The sequence below is a fragment of the Lithobates pipiens genome, unplaced genomic scaffold (genome assembly GCF_037356315.1).
Source record: "Lithobates pipiens isolate NorthernLeopardFrog02 unplaced genomic scaffold, aLitPip1_a1.2 Scaffold_18, whole genome shotgun sequence".
Lineage (NCBI taxonomy): Eukaryota > Metazoa > Chordata > Amphibia > Anura > Ranidae > Lithobates > Lithobates pipiens.
Genome location: NW_027507758.1, coordinates 323,709,984 through 323,722,812, shown reverse-complemented (window position 1 = coordinate 323,722,812; position 12,829 = coordinate 323,709,984). Strand labels below are relative to the sequence as shown.

The 12,829-nt window shown below is 41.6% G+C and overlaps 1 protein-coding gene across 1 annotated transcript in view; it reads left to right on the top strand.

The window, feature by feature from the left end:
• The first annotated feature begins 1,246 nt into the window (after positions 1-1,246).
• The window catches only part of SLC35A1 (solute carrier family 35 member A1), a 44,440-nt gene continuing 32,857 nt past the window's right edge, over positions 1,247-12,829 (top strand). The window contains exons 1-2 of the mRNA XM_077487280.1: positions 1,247-1,314; positions 11,341-11,518. Of these exons, the coding sequence (XP_077343406.1) occupies positions 1,302-1,314; positions 11,341-11,518 (191 nt within the window). The 5' untranslated portion in view covers positions 1,247-1,301. The remainder of the gene's footprint in view (positions 1,315-11,340; positions 11,519-12,829) is intronic.

Here is a 12,829-nt window from a genome sequence, read left to right as displayed (position 1 = left end):
TCAAATGTAGTGTTGTCACTGTGCACCAGAACAAATGTAGTGTTGTCACTGGACCAGAACAAATGTAGTGTTGTCACTGGACCAGAACAAATGTAGTGGTCACTGTGCACCAGAGCAAACATAGTGTTGTCACTGTGCACCAGAGCAAACATAGTGTTGTCACTGTACAGCAGATCAAATGTAGTGTTGTCACTGTGCACCAGAACAAATGTAGTGTTGTCACTGGACCAGAACAAATGTAGTGTTGTCACTGGACCAGAACAAATGTAGTGGTCACTGTGCACCAGAGCAAACATAGTGTTGTCACTGTGCACCAGAGCAAACATAGTGTTGTCACTGTACAGCAGATCAAATGTAGTGTTGTCACTGTGCACCAGAACAAATGTAGTGTTGTCACTGGACCAGAACAAATGTAGTGTTGTCACTGGACCAGAACAAATGTAGTGGTCACTGTGCACCAGAGCAAATGTAGTGTTGTCACTGTGCACCAGAGCAAATGTAGTGTTGTCACTGTGCACCAGAGCAAATGTAGTGTTGTCACTGGACCTGAACAAATGTAGCATTGTCCCTGGACCAGAGCAAATGTAGAGTTGTCACTGTGCACCAGAGCAAATGTAGAGTTGTCACTGTGCACCAGAGCAAATGTAGTGTTGTCACTGTGCACCAGAACAAATGTAGTGTTGTCACTGTGCACCAGAGCAAATGTAGTGTTGTCACTGGACCAGAACAAATGTAGCGTTGTCACTGTGCACCAGAGCAAATGTAGTGTTGTCACTGTGCACCAGAGCAAATGTAGCGTTGTCACTGTGCACCAGAGCAAATGTAGTGTTGTCACTGGACCAGAACAAATGTAGTGTTGTCACTGTGCACCAGAGCAAATGTAGTGTTGTTACTGTGCACCAGAGCAAATGTAGTGTTGTCACTGGACCAGAACAAATGTAGTGTTGTCACTGTGCACCAGAGCAAATGTAGTGTTGTCACTGGACCAGAACAAATGTAGCGTTGTCACTGTGCAATAAAGCAATTCCATGGGTACTTCTATTCTTTTATCACATTTACAACTCACTGCTTATATTAACCTAACACTCCGTGAGCTGTCCCCAAGCCCCGTATAGTTAGCCGTATAGAAGCTTACTACATCCTCTCCTGCACAGACACTTCCATATCAGCTTCCACGTCTAGTAACTGTTCCCTCCGCCCCTGAGGCAGAGCACGCCTATCAGTACAGCGAACGTCACTTCCGGGTTCTGCTGATGTGAGTGTGTGCATATGGAAGTGAGTCCCGTGGTGTACACACAGCTATGGCAGCCCGGGGTGAGTTCTACCTGTACTCCTAGTGCTGGCACAGAACAGACTATGGGAAGTAGCTGTAGTGTCTCGTTATAGAATCATGGAATTAATGAGAGTATACACTCCATGATAATGTGCAGTCACAAGTAGTGTGTGTGTGAATGGCTGGGCGTACATCAGAGAAGGCTGACTGCTGCTTTGTGGTGCAATGAGCTTTCTTCATAGACAGACAGGGAGTATTGCAGTGGAGTGCAATGTTACTGTAATATGTAGGTGCTGGAATGGTACATGTCTTGTGGATCAGACTTCTATTGGTGTCCAGTATACATGGCTGATCTCTATCTGTGGGTGAGATCTCGTAGGATTCTTATCCTAAGTCTATGTGCTTCTTTAGACCAGGGGGAGTTTGTGTGTTTGTGTGTGTGTGTGTGTGTGTGTGTGTGTGTGTGTGTGTGTGTTTTTCCCACAATCAGTACTGGGATCATTATGAGAGATGTACTGAGAACATCTGCAAAGCCTACAATTATACCAGGACTTCCCTGACCTATGACACTTACAGTGGCCACAAATGTAAAGCTAGCTTTATACAGTCTGTTTATACAAGACTATGTCATAGGAGTACACGCCTAACTAATCCATTCATTGTGTATAATATCTGACAGGCACTTGCCTTACATAGTACAGGGTAGATTTAAAGGAGATTGCACACAGTAGGGTATAGATTATTATTATTGTTCAGGATTTATATAGCGCCAACAGTTTGTGCAGCACTTTACAATATGAATATAGTATGGTCACCTTAACCACTTACCTGCTGGGTACTTTTGCCCCCTTCCTGCCCAAGCCAATTTTCAGCTTTCAGCACTGTCGCACTTTGAATGACAATTGTACGGTCAGGCAACACTGTACCCAGATTAAATTATCCATTTTTTTTTTTTTTTTTTTTTTTTTTTTAGACAGAGCTTTTTTTGGTGGTATTTTATCACCAGTGTTTTGTGTTTGTTTTTTTTGCTAAACAAATGATAAAAGAATAAAAAAAAAATAAAAATTCTCAGTTTCCGTAAAATTTTGTAAATAAGTAATTTTTCTCCTTCACTGATGTGCACTGATTGGCAGCGCTGTTGGGGCTACACTGATGATCAGTGCCCTGCTTATCAGTGTAGATGTCCCCTGTGTGGATTGCCACTTATCGGCTCTCCTCACGCACTGACAGCGTGAGGCCAGAATTGCTGATAACTAGGGCTGCAACTAACGATTATTTTCATAATCAATTAGTTGGCCGATTATTGTTTTTCGATTAATAATCGGTTAATAACTTAAAAAAAAAAAAAAAGTGGTGTATAATTTAGTTACTATTTCAAGTTTAAAAAAAAAAAGGCACTTTATTCTTAAATATCTCTATGCAGTAGTAAATATAAATAACCAACTATATGGTTAGGGAGCAAAATATCTAATCCACTCTGAGAATAACAGACAGAAGAGATATACTGTATATACTATTAGAAGGTGAATCTAGTAAATATCATCAGATCAATTATTTTTTTTTAATTAAAAACAAAGTCTTCCTTCAAAAAAAAAAATTGTCTTTAACCACTTACAGACCGGACCATTTTGCTGGCTTAAGACCAGACCACTTTTTGCGATTCGGCACTGCGTCGCTTTAACTGACAATTGCGCGGTCGTGCGACGTGGCTCCAAAACAAAATTGACGTCCTTTTTTTTCCCACGAATAGAGCTTTCTTTTGGTGGTATTTGATCACCCCTGCGGTTTTTATTTTTTGCGCTATAAACAAAAATAGAGCGACAATTTTGAAAAAAACGCATTATTTTTTACTTTTTGTTATAATAAATATCCCCCAAAAATATATATAAAAACATTTTTTTCCCCTCAGTTTAGGCCAATACGTATTCTTCTACATATTTTTGGTAAAAAAAATTGCAAGAAGCGCAAAAGTTATAGCGTTTACAAAATAGGGATAGTTTTATAGCATTTTTATTAATATTTTTTTTTTTTTTTTACTAGTAATGGCGGCGATCAGCGATTTTTATTGTGACTGCGACATTGTGGGGGACCCATCGGACAATTTTTGACACATTTTTGGGACCATTGTCATTTATACAGTAATCACTGCTATATAAATGCAGTGATTCCTGTGTAAATGACACTGGCAGTGAAGGGGTTAACCAGTGGGTGGCAGTGTAGGGGTTAAGTGTTCCTAGGGGTGTGTTACTAACTGTGGGGGGGTTGGGCTTTCATTTAGTGAACACTGATCTCTGCTCCAATCACATGGAGCAGAGATCGGCGTCACTAGTTGCTAGGCAGAATGGAGAAATGCTGTTTACACTGCATTTCCTCCATTCAGCCGTCCCGTGAGACGATCGCGGGTATGCCCGCAGCGATCGAGTCCGCGGGTCCCGCGACCAGACTCGCGGGGGTCCCGACCAGCGCGGGAGCGCGCCGACGGCAAGGCGCTCCCGATGGCAGGGCGGCATTGCAGATTGGACGTACCTGTACGCCAATATGCCTGCCCGTGCCATTCTGTCGACGTACATCGTCATGCGCTGGTCGGGAACTGGTTAAGAACGTTCATTCTATTTTCTAATCGTTAGTGCGGTCAAATCGACATTCATTTTCAACCACAGTGACGGGAAAATTTGGAAATAGAAAACTTCTTGGTCAAAGAAATTTTCAGACAGTGTATGTGGTTTTCATTCAGAAATTACATTCATTTTAAAAACAATGTTAAAAACAAGTGAAAATTTCAAACATTCTTTCATTCAGCAACTGTACAAAGATTTTGCGTCTGAATATTCTCATCTGAAATTGATCGGTGTGGCCAGCATAAGGCTCCATACACACCTATGCAGTTTGCCTTTGATCTGTTTCTGCAGTGCTTTTTGCTGTGCGTTTTGATTTTTGCGCATGTGATTTTGCTGCGATTTGCTTTTTTTTTTGGCCAATTTGTTGTTGGCAGAATAAAAAACACAAATTGCTGCAAAAACGCATTACATGCTTTTCTGTTGAAGTATATTGAACCAAAAAAAGCACCGTTTTGCGTGAACGTGTCCCATAGGAAATCATGTAAATGAACTGTAGTGTGTTTCTGCAAAAAACACATAGCTGTGAATCGGGCCTAAGACATTTAGTAACATAATGGGGTTAAAAAAAACTAAAATTAGCCATTTATAGTACAAAAAAAGCAGACAATCACTACTGCAATGGGTTAATTTTTTTTACTGTAGAACAGTGAAAGTAATATTTACAGTAGCGATTATTTGCTCTTTTTGTACTATAAAGGGCTCACTGCCTTTTTTTTTTTTTTTTTTTTAATCCCATTATGTTACTGGCCGATTAATCGATTATGAAAACAGTAATCGATTAATTTCATAATCGATTAGTTTTCGATTAATCGATTAGTTGTTTCAGCCCTACTGATAACCAGCAAATCCTGTTTACACTGTAATTAGCTGTGATTGAACACAGCTGGTCACGTGGTAATGAGCTGCTATGATTGGCTCTTTACACTGAGAACACAGCGATCACAGATCACTGCTGATGCATGCCACAGAGGGTACACCAGAAGCACGATCATAGCAGGACATCATCATCATCATCAATGTGCGAACGCACTGTAGCCATCATTTGGCTATTGCGCGGTCATGAAGGGGTTAAAGTGAAACTTTAGTCAGAAAATTAAGTCCTGCTAGATTCTTTCAAGCTGCCTCCTTTTGCAGGTATCGATAGCTATGTATAACTTTAAAAATAAACGCCAGTGATACAGTCTCACCCAGCTCTGCACATGCTCAGTTGCTTTCCATTTTTAGGCACTGCTGAGTTTGTAGAGGCTGATGCGCTTTACAGCCAAGGAAGCTGCTTCTGTTTGATGTTCAAATGCCCATGTGATCAGTTATGACATCAGCCATTTGATGGTTTGACAGTTTGGTTGAAGACACAAGCAAATTGACAGTTGCCAGTTCCAGCATTCCAGGAATTTAACCGTTTTCTGAATCCATTAACAACTTGGCACTTAAACCCCCTTCCTAGCCAGACCAATTTTAATTTTTCAGCACTCTCGGATTTTGAATGACAACTACTTAATCATGCAACATTTGTACCCATATTACATTTTTTTTAGAAATGAAAAAAGATTGAAAATTTTGTAAAAAAAAAAAAAAAATTTTTATTCGTTTGTTTAAAATTTTTCAAATTAGTAATTTTTCTTCATAAATTTTGGCCAAAATTTATACTGCTACATATCTTTTGTAAAAATAACTGGAATCAGTGTATATTATTTTAGTCTTTGCAAAAGTGTCCACAAGCTTTGGTGCCAATCTCTGAAAATTGATCACACCTGATGTACGGCCTATCTAATTTTTTGAGACACTTAGCCCTTGTACACGCGGTCGGAAATTCCGACGGAAACGGTCCGTTTGGATTATATTGTCGGAAAATCCGATCGCGTGTGGGCTCTATCGGACTTTTTCCGTCAGTAATTCCGACGGCAAAAATTTGAGAGCAGGATCTCAAATTTTCCGACAACAAAATCCGATTTTGACTTTTTACGATCGTTTGTAGAGATTTCGGATCGGACAAAGTGGCACGCATGCTCAGAGCAAAGCTATTGGCTACTAGGCTGAATGTAGTCCCATCGGAACTTTGTCCGACAGTGTATGCAACACCAGTTTCAGACAAAATCTGTCGGGAAAAAATCCGAATTTTGTGGTCGGAATTTCCGACCGTGTGTACAAGGGCTAAGAGTCCATCCACACAGGGCAACACGACTTCCAGCGCGACTTTTGGAGGCAACTTGGACACGACTTTAGTATGAAAAAAAATACACCCCAACATACATTCTGCTACTCCTCCTTAGCGGCGATGTAAGGTGTGGGACTTTTCCACAGCCTGGCCACATACAGAGGACCAACATTCAAGGAGTACCAACAGGTGTTCTAGGGACATACAGTATCTCACAAAAGTGAGTACACCCCTCACATTTTTGTATATATTTTATTATATCTTTTCATGTGACAACACTGAAGAAATGACACTTTGCTACTATGTAAATTAGTGAGTGTACAGCTTGTTAACACAGCCATTAATGTCTAAACCTCTGACAAAAAAAGTGAGTACACCCCAGAGCTGGGCGATTTTCAAAAAAAAACTTGATTCACAATTCGAATCGAGTTTTTCTTTTTTTTTGATGGACACCACGCCGGTCCTGATGAGCTGCGGGCAGGAGCTTTTAGGCAAGGTCGTGGTGTCCGGCCTTGCGGATTAGGCCAAAGCCACGGCCTCGCCTAAAAACTCCTGCCTGCAGCACCTCAGGACCGGCACTCATGGATCCCTCAATGACCTGTAGCTCCCCAGTGCCGGCAGCACTCATGCAGCCCCAGTAGGAAAAACAAACTTGTCTTTGAACTCCTCACCTGGTTGCTGTCACACACTTGATACTATCTGAACTAAATAAGTTTATCTTGGCCTCATAAGACCACATGACATGGTTCCAGTAATCCATGTCCTTAGTCTGCTTGTCTTCAGCAAACTGTTTGCAGGCTTTCTAGTGCATCATCTTTAGAAGAGGCTTCCTTCTGGGATGACAGCCATGCAGACCAATTTGATGCAGTGTGCGGTGTAGGATCTGAGCACTGATAGGCTGACCCCTCACCCCTTCAACCTCTGCAGCAAGGCTGGCAGCACTCGTACATCTATTTCCCAAAGCCAACCTCTGAAAATGATGCTGAGCATGTGCTCTCAACTTTGGTTGACCATGGCGAGGCTTGTTCTGAGTGGAACCTGTCCTGGTAAACTGCTGTATGGTCTTGGCCACCATGCTGCAGCTCAGTTTCAGGGTCTTGGCAATCTTCTTATAGCCTAGGCCATCTTTATATAGAGCAACAATTCTTTTTTTTTTTTCCTGATCCTCCTAGAGTTCTTTGCCATGACATGCCATGTTGAACTTCCAGTGACCAGTATGAAAGAGCGATGACACCAAATTTAACACACCTGCTCCTCATTCACACCTGAGACCTTGTAACACGAATTAGTTACATCAGGGGTGGAAAAAATGGCTAATTCGGCCCAATTTGGACATTTTCACTTAGGGGTGTACCTACTTTTGTTTCCAGCGGTTTAGACATTAATGGCTGTGTCTTGAGTTATTTTGAGGGGGCAGCAAATGTACACTGTTATACAAACCGTACACTCACTACTTTACATTGTAGCAAAGTGTCATTTCTTTAGTGTTGTCACATGAAAAGATATAATAAAATATTTACAAAAGTGTGTGGGGTGTACTCACTTTTGTGAGATACTGTAAATTTCAAATCTAATTTGACTACCTATTACACTTTTGTGAGGCACTGATGTGTCACGGATGAGCATGAATGAGCCTTGGATGAGCCACAGATCAGTGCTGTGGGCACTTCAGATCCAGCCATTACCTTTTGTACCACCCCCCCCCCCCCCTTTATATTGTAAGCCTCATATCCCTTCTGTAATGTATTTATCCTCCCTCTACATTGTAAAGCGCTGCACAAACTGTTGGCACTATATAAATCCTGTATAAATAATAATTATTTTCCCAAAGGTGAACTTATCCTTTGACTACTGCAGCTCCTGCCCTAATTCAGGACTGTGCTGCCCTCCACTCTCTGCTCTGCTGTTAAGATGAGAGCAGTGGAGGCTGGAGGGAAGGATCGGCAAAGCTGTGTTTGCAAGCTACCCATCAGCTACCCACAGACAACAGGTAGCCAAACCTGGCAGTAGGAGGGTTTTTCTTTGGTAAAAAAGTTTTCCCCCTTCATCTTCCAGGACAGGTTACTTGGAAAGATAATTTGCTCTGGCCCCTCCTCTGTTAAATAGTAGGTGAGGTTTAAAAAAAGACACAAGTCCATCAAGTCCAAATTATGTGTGTGATTATGTGTCAGTATTACATTATATATCCCTGTATGTTGTGGTCATTCAGGTACTTATCTAATAGCTTTTTGAAACTATCAATGCCCCTCGCTGAGACCATCGGCTGTGGAAGGGAATTCCATATCCTTGCCGCTCTTACAGTAAAGAACCCTCTACATAGTTTAAGGTTAAACCTCTTTTTTTCTAATTTAATGAGTGGCCACATGTCTTGTTACTCTCTTCCACCCTTCTTATCCCTATTGTGGGGTCACCAGTACGGTATCTCAAGCGTCTCTTCTCCATAGAGAATAAGTTCAGTGCTTGCAACCTTTCCTCATAACTAACCTTCCTCCAGACCCTTTTATTAGCTTTGTTGCCCTTCTTTGTACTCGCTCTATTTCCAGTACATCCTTCCTGAGGACTGGTGCCCAGAACTGGACAGCATATGCTAGGTGTGGTGGACCAGAGTCTTGTAGAGCGGGAGAATTATCGTTTTATCTCTGGAGTTGATCCCCTTTTTAATGCATGCCAATATTCTGTTTGCTTTGTTAGCAGCAGCTTGGCGTTGCATGCCATTGCTGAGCCTATCATCTACTAGGACCCCCAGGTCCTTTTCTATCCTAGATTCCCCAGAGGTTCTCCCCCCAGTATATAGATTGCATTCATATTTTTCCACCCAAATGCATTATTTTACATTTTTCTACATTGAACCTCATTTGCCATGTAGTTGCCCAGCCCATTAATTTGTTCAGATCTTTTTTGCAAGGTTTCCACATCCTGCGCAGAAGGTATTGTCCGCAAATACAGACATTAAACTGTTTACCCCATCCTCCATGTCGTTTATGAACAAATTAAATAGGATTGGTCCCAGCACAGTACCCTGGGGGACACCACTACCCACCTCGACCATTCCGAGTACTCCACATTTATCACCACCCTCTGAACTCGCCCTTGTAGCCAGTTTTCAATCCATGTACTCACCCTATAGTCCGTGCCAACGGACCTTATTTTGTACAGTAAACGTTTATGGGGAACTGTGTCAAATGTTTTTTCAAAATCCATATACACCACGTCTATGGGCTTTCCTTTATCTAGATGGCAACTCACCTCCTCATAGAAGGTTAATAGATTGGTTTGGCAAGAACGATGCTTCATGAATCCATGCTGATTACTGGTGATGATACAGTTTTCATTACTAAAATCTTGAATATAATCCCTTATCACCCCCTCCAAGAGCTTGCATACTATTGATGTTAAGCTAATTGGTCTGTAATTCCCAGGGATGTATTTTGGGCCCTTTTTTAAATATTGGTGCTACATTGGCTTTTCTGTTCTCTGGTGGCTGTGGTTACCAGACCCCCTTCCAGGTGCTCAGACTGGGTGTGCCTGGAGTTTGCCTGCCGTATGCTAAAAGGTTTCCTCTTTTACGCTGTACTTGCCTTCAGCTTTGAAAGGCAACTACTGTAGCTCGTCGGTCGACTAAGGCTTCTGGAATGCTTCATGTTTGGTGCAAGCATGTCCCAAGAGTCCTAACATGGCGGCAGCATCATTTTGGGGTTATGTGGTCTTTTTGGTGCTTTTCCTATTACTCCCACTTTATACCCACAGCTACCTAAGACACTTATGTTTCAGATCCCAGGAGGCTTCCATGCTGTCTGGTTCTCCTGGTGATGTCAGGAAAGAAAATGAAGACACGGGACCCAAGTGCCAGATAACAGCACACCAAAACTGAATTTACTGGTGTATGTGTGGTTTAAGGATAATTCAGTGAATGTTTTGAAAAAAGTAGGAAGGGATTAGAGCTACCACGATGCGTCGACTACGTCAACTAAGAAAATACGTCGACATGCGTGCAGGGCGTCGATGCGTCAGTGGTGGCAGTGCTTAGTATCTATTGCTGCCCTCCGTGCCGCCGCCCCCCTCTCTTCTCCCCCCTCCGTGCCGCCGTCCCCCTCTCTTCTCTCCCTCTGTGCCGCCGTCCCTAGGGGTGCAACGGATAGTCACCGATCCGTGATCCGATCGCACATGCCGCGATCTGTGGAGCACTCCGTGGTCTCGGCCTTAGGAGAAGCGGCGGCCATCTTTCTACACCCAGGCGTTTACACTGTGATCAGTCTGACGGAGCGATCACTTGTAAACAAACACGGTTTCTCTCTCCCCTCTCTGTACTGATCTGCAATACTCTGCAATACAATACTCTGCCAGCCAATGCAATACTCTGCAATACAATACTCTGCCCGCCAATACTCTGCAATACAATACTCTGCCAGCCAATGCAATACTCTGCAATACAATACTCTGCAGTACAATACTCTGCCAGCCAATGCAATACTCTGCAATACAATACTCTGCAATACAATACTCTGCCCGCCAATACTCTGCAATACAATACTCTGCCCGCCAATGCAATACTCTGCAATACAATACTCTGCCAGCCAATGCAATACTCTACAATACAATACTCTGCCCGCCAATACTCTGCCCGCCAATACTCTGCCCGCCAATACTCTGCCCGCCAATACTCTGCAATACAATACTCTGCAATACAATACTCTCAAGGTTATCCAAAGGATTAATTACCTGATCAAAAAAAAAAACACTAGATTCATTAAAAAATAAAAATAATAATCGGATAGTCGTTGACTAATCGAAAAAATAATCGACAGACAAATTAATCGTTAGTTGCAGCTCTAGAAGGGATTAAATAAACAAATTATTTATTTTTTCTGTCCCACTGGGGGTGGTTGACCTTCACTTTATGTCCTGAAAACGCAACAGGAAATGAGAGGAAATCTCTCTAAAGGAGGCTCTAATTTCTTAAAGTGTCTTTGGAAGATGATTTTCCCCTTTTGATGTTCATTGCTGGTGTATTCCTTTGTGGATCCACTATAAGATGGCTACTGGCTATCGGTCACACCAAGCATAGGGGTACTCTGCCAAGCAAGGTCAGAGTCAGCAATACCCATTCTCCCTTTTTTTTTTTTTTTTGGATCAACTTCTGCTTTGGAGATTTATAGCCTGGAAGGTTCTTCATTCAAGAAAAGACCTTTGTACTTTTGAATTTATTACTCAAGTATACAGTATGTATTCGCCGTAATGTGATTTCAGTGTTTTATCATTTCATTTGTCTCTCTTTTTTTTTTTTTCCTTTCCAGAGAATGTCAGCTTGCTTTTTAAGCTGTATTGTTTGTTGGTAATGACTCTGGTGGCTGCTGCATATACTGTAGCTCTACGATACACAAGAACAGTAACAACGGAAATGTACTTTTCTACGACGGCTGTTTGTGTGACAGAAGTTATAAAGTTATCAGTGAGTGTGGTTATCCTGGGAAAGTAAGTCACACATTTCTTATTATTGTGTCATGCTATCCAAAAATGTGACATCAAAAATGTGTTTTGTTTTTGTGTTGCTAACAAAATGATTTAGCTTGACCTGGGTGTGCTTGACTACAGTTAGAGAATGCTTTAAAAATGTTGTTATTGTTTCTGATGGAAGAAGACGCATACTTGTTCTAGGTCAGTGGCCCGGAAAGATATTCCATATCTAACATCAATAGTTTCACTCTCTGGACTGTGTGGTGTGGCAGGAGTGTGTAAATCACAAAGTAACTGTGTGTAAATGAAATTTCTAGGGCATATACCCTATACCCTGCACCTTGGTCCTCTGTCCCTATCATTGGCAGTGTATAAAATAGCAGGCAAAATTCAGCCACTCCTGGGGAAAATGACATTTACAGATTGCCTGCAAGCTATGTTAAAGCGGTAGTAAACTGAAGTCTTTTAGATAAAAAAATAAATAGCCTGCTAGAGTAGACATTGGCATAATGTGCTAGCTTGCATCACATACTAGAACATTCTGAAATGCTTTCCTTAGAATGAAGCCCTCCAGTGGCGCGCTGTCAGGGCTTCCATGTTCACCCGTTCTTCCTTGTGGGTCTGCAGGCCGCCTTCATTTGATTGGTCGAGCCACGGCACAGAGCTCTGAAGGGACCGCACGGGTATGCATATGCCATCCCTTTAGAGTGAATATGAACATCTCCTTAGCAGTATAAGTTCAGAAGATATTCGCAGGAATGCCTTATTATAGGCTTACTTGTAGGTAAAGTAAAAAAAAAAAAGACTTTACTATCACTTTAAGTAATACAATGTATTGTTACATTGTATTTACTATTTCTTTCTATATAAATGAATGTGGTAGCTTTTAAAATGGTAGTAATAGCTTTTTTAACTGTATACCTACAGGTAAGCCTATTGCACGATTCTGGATAAAATAAAATAAGATTCGCATTTTTATTTTTTTTTTGCTTACAAAAAAGATTACGATCCTCTCGTGATTCTCGGCGTAACATCATTTTTCACATTGTACAAAAAAATTAGGCTAACTTTACTGTTTAGTTTTTTTTTTTTTTTTTGGGAGTGCAGTTGTTATAGATCTGAGTGGAAGATCTGAAATGAGGGGAACCTCTGCTGATTTTATCATCCAATTATGTACAAGTAAAAATGCTGTTTTTTATTTTCTTGCATGTCTCCCTCAGCTCTACAGCGACTGCACTTTCAGTGCATAGTGGATTTGCCTTTAGTAAATCAACCCCAATGTGCATATGCACATTAGATAACCCAGAGCTACTTTCAGGGGCCTAAAAA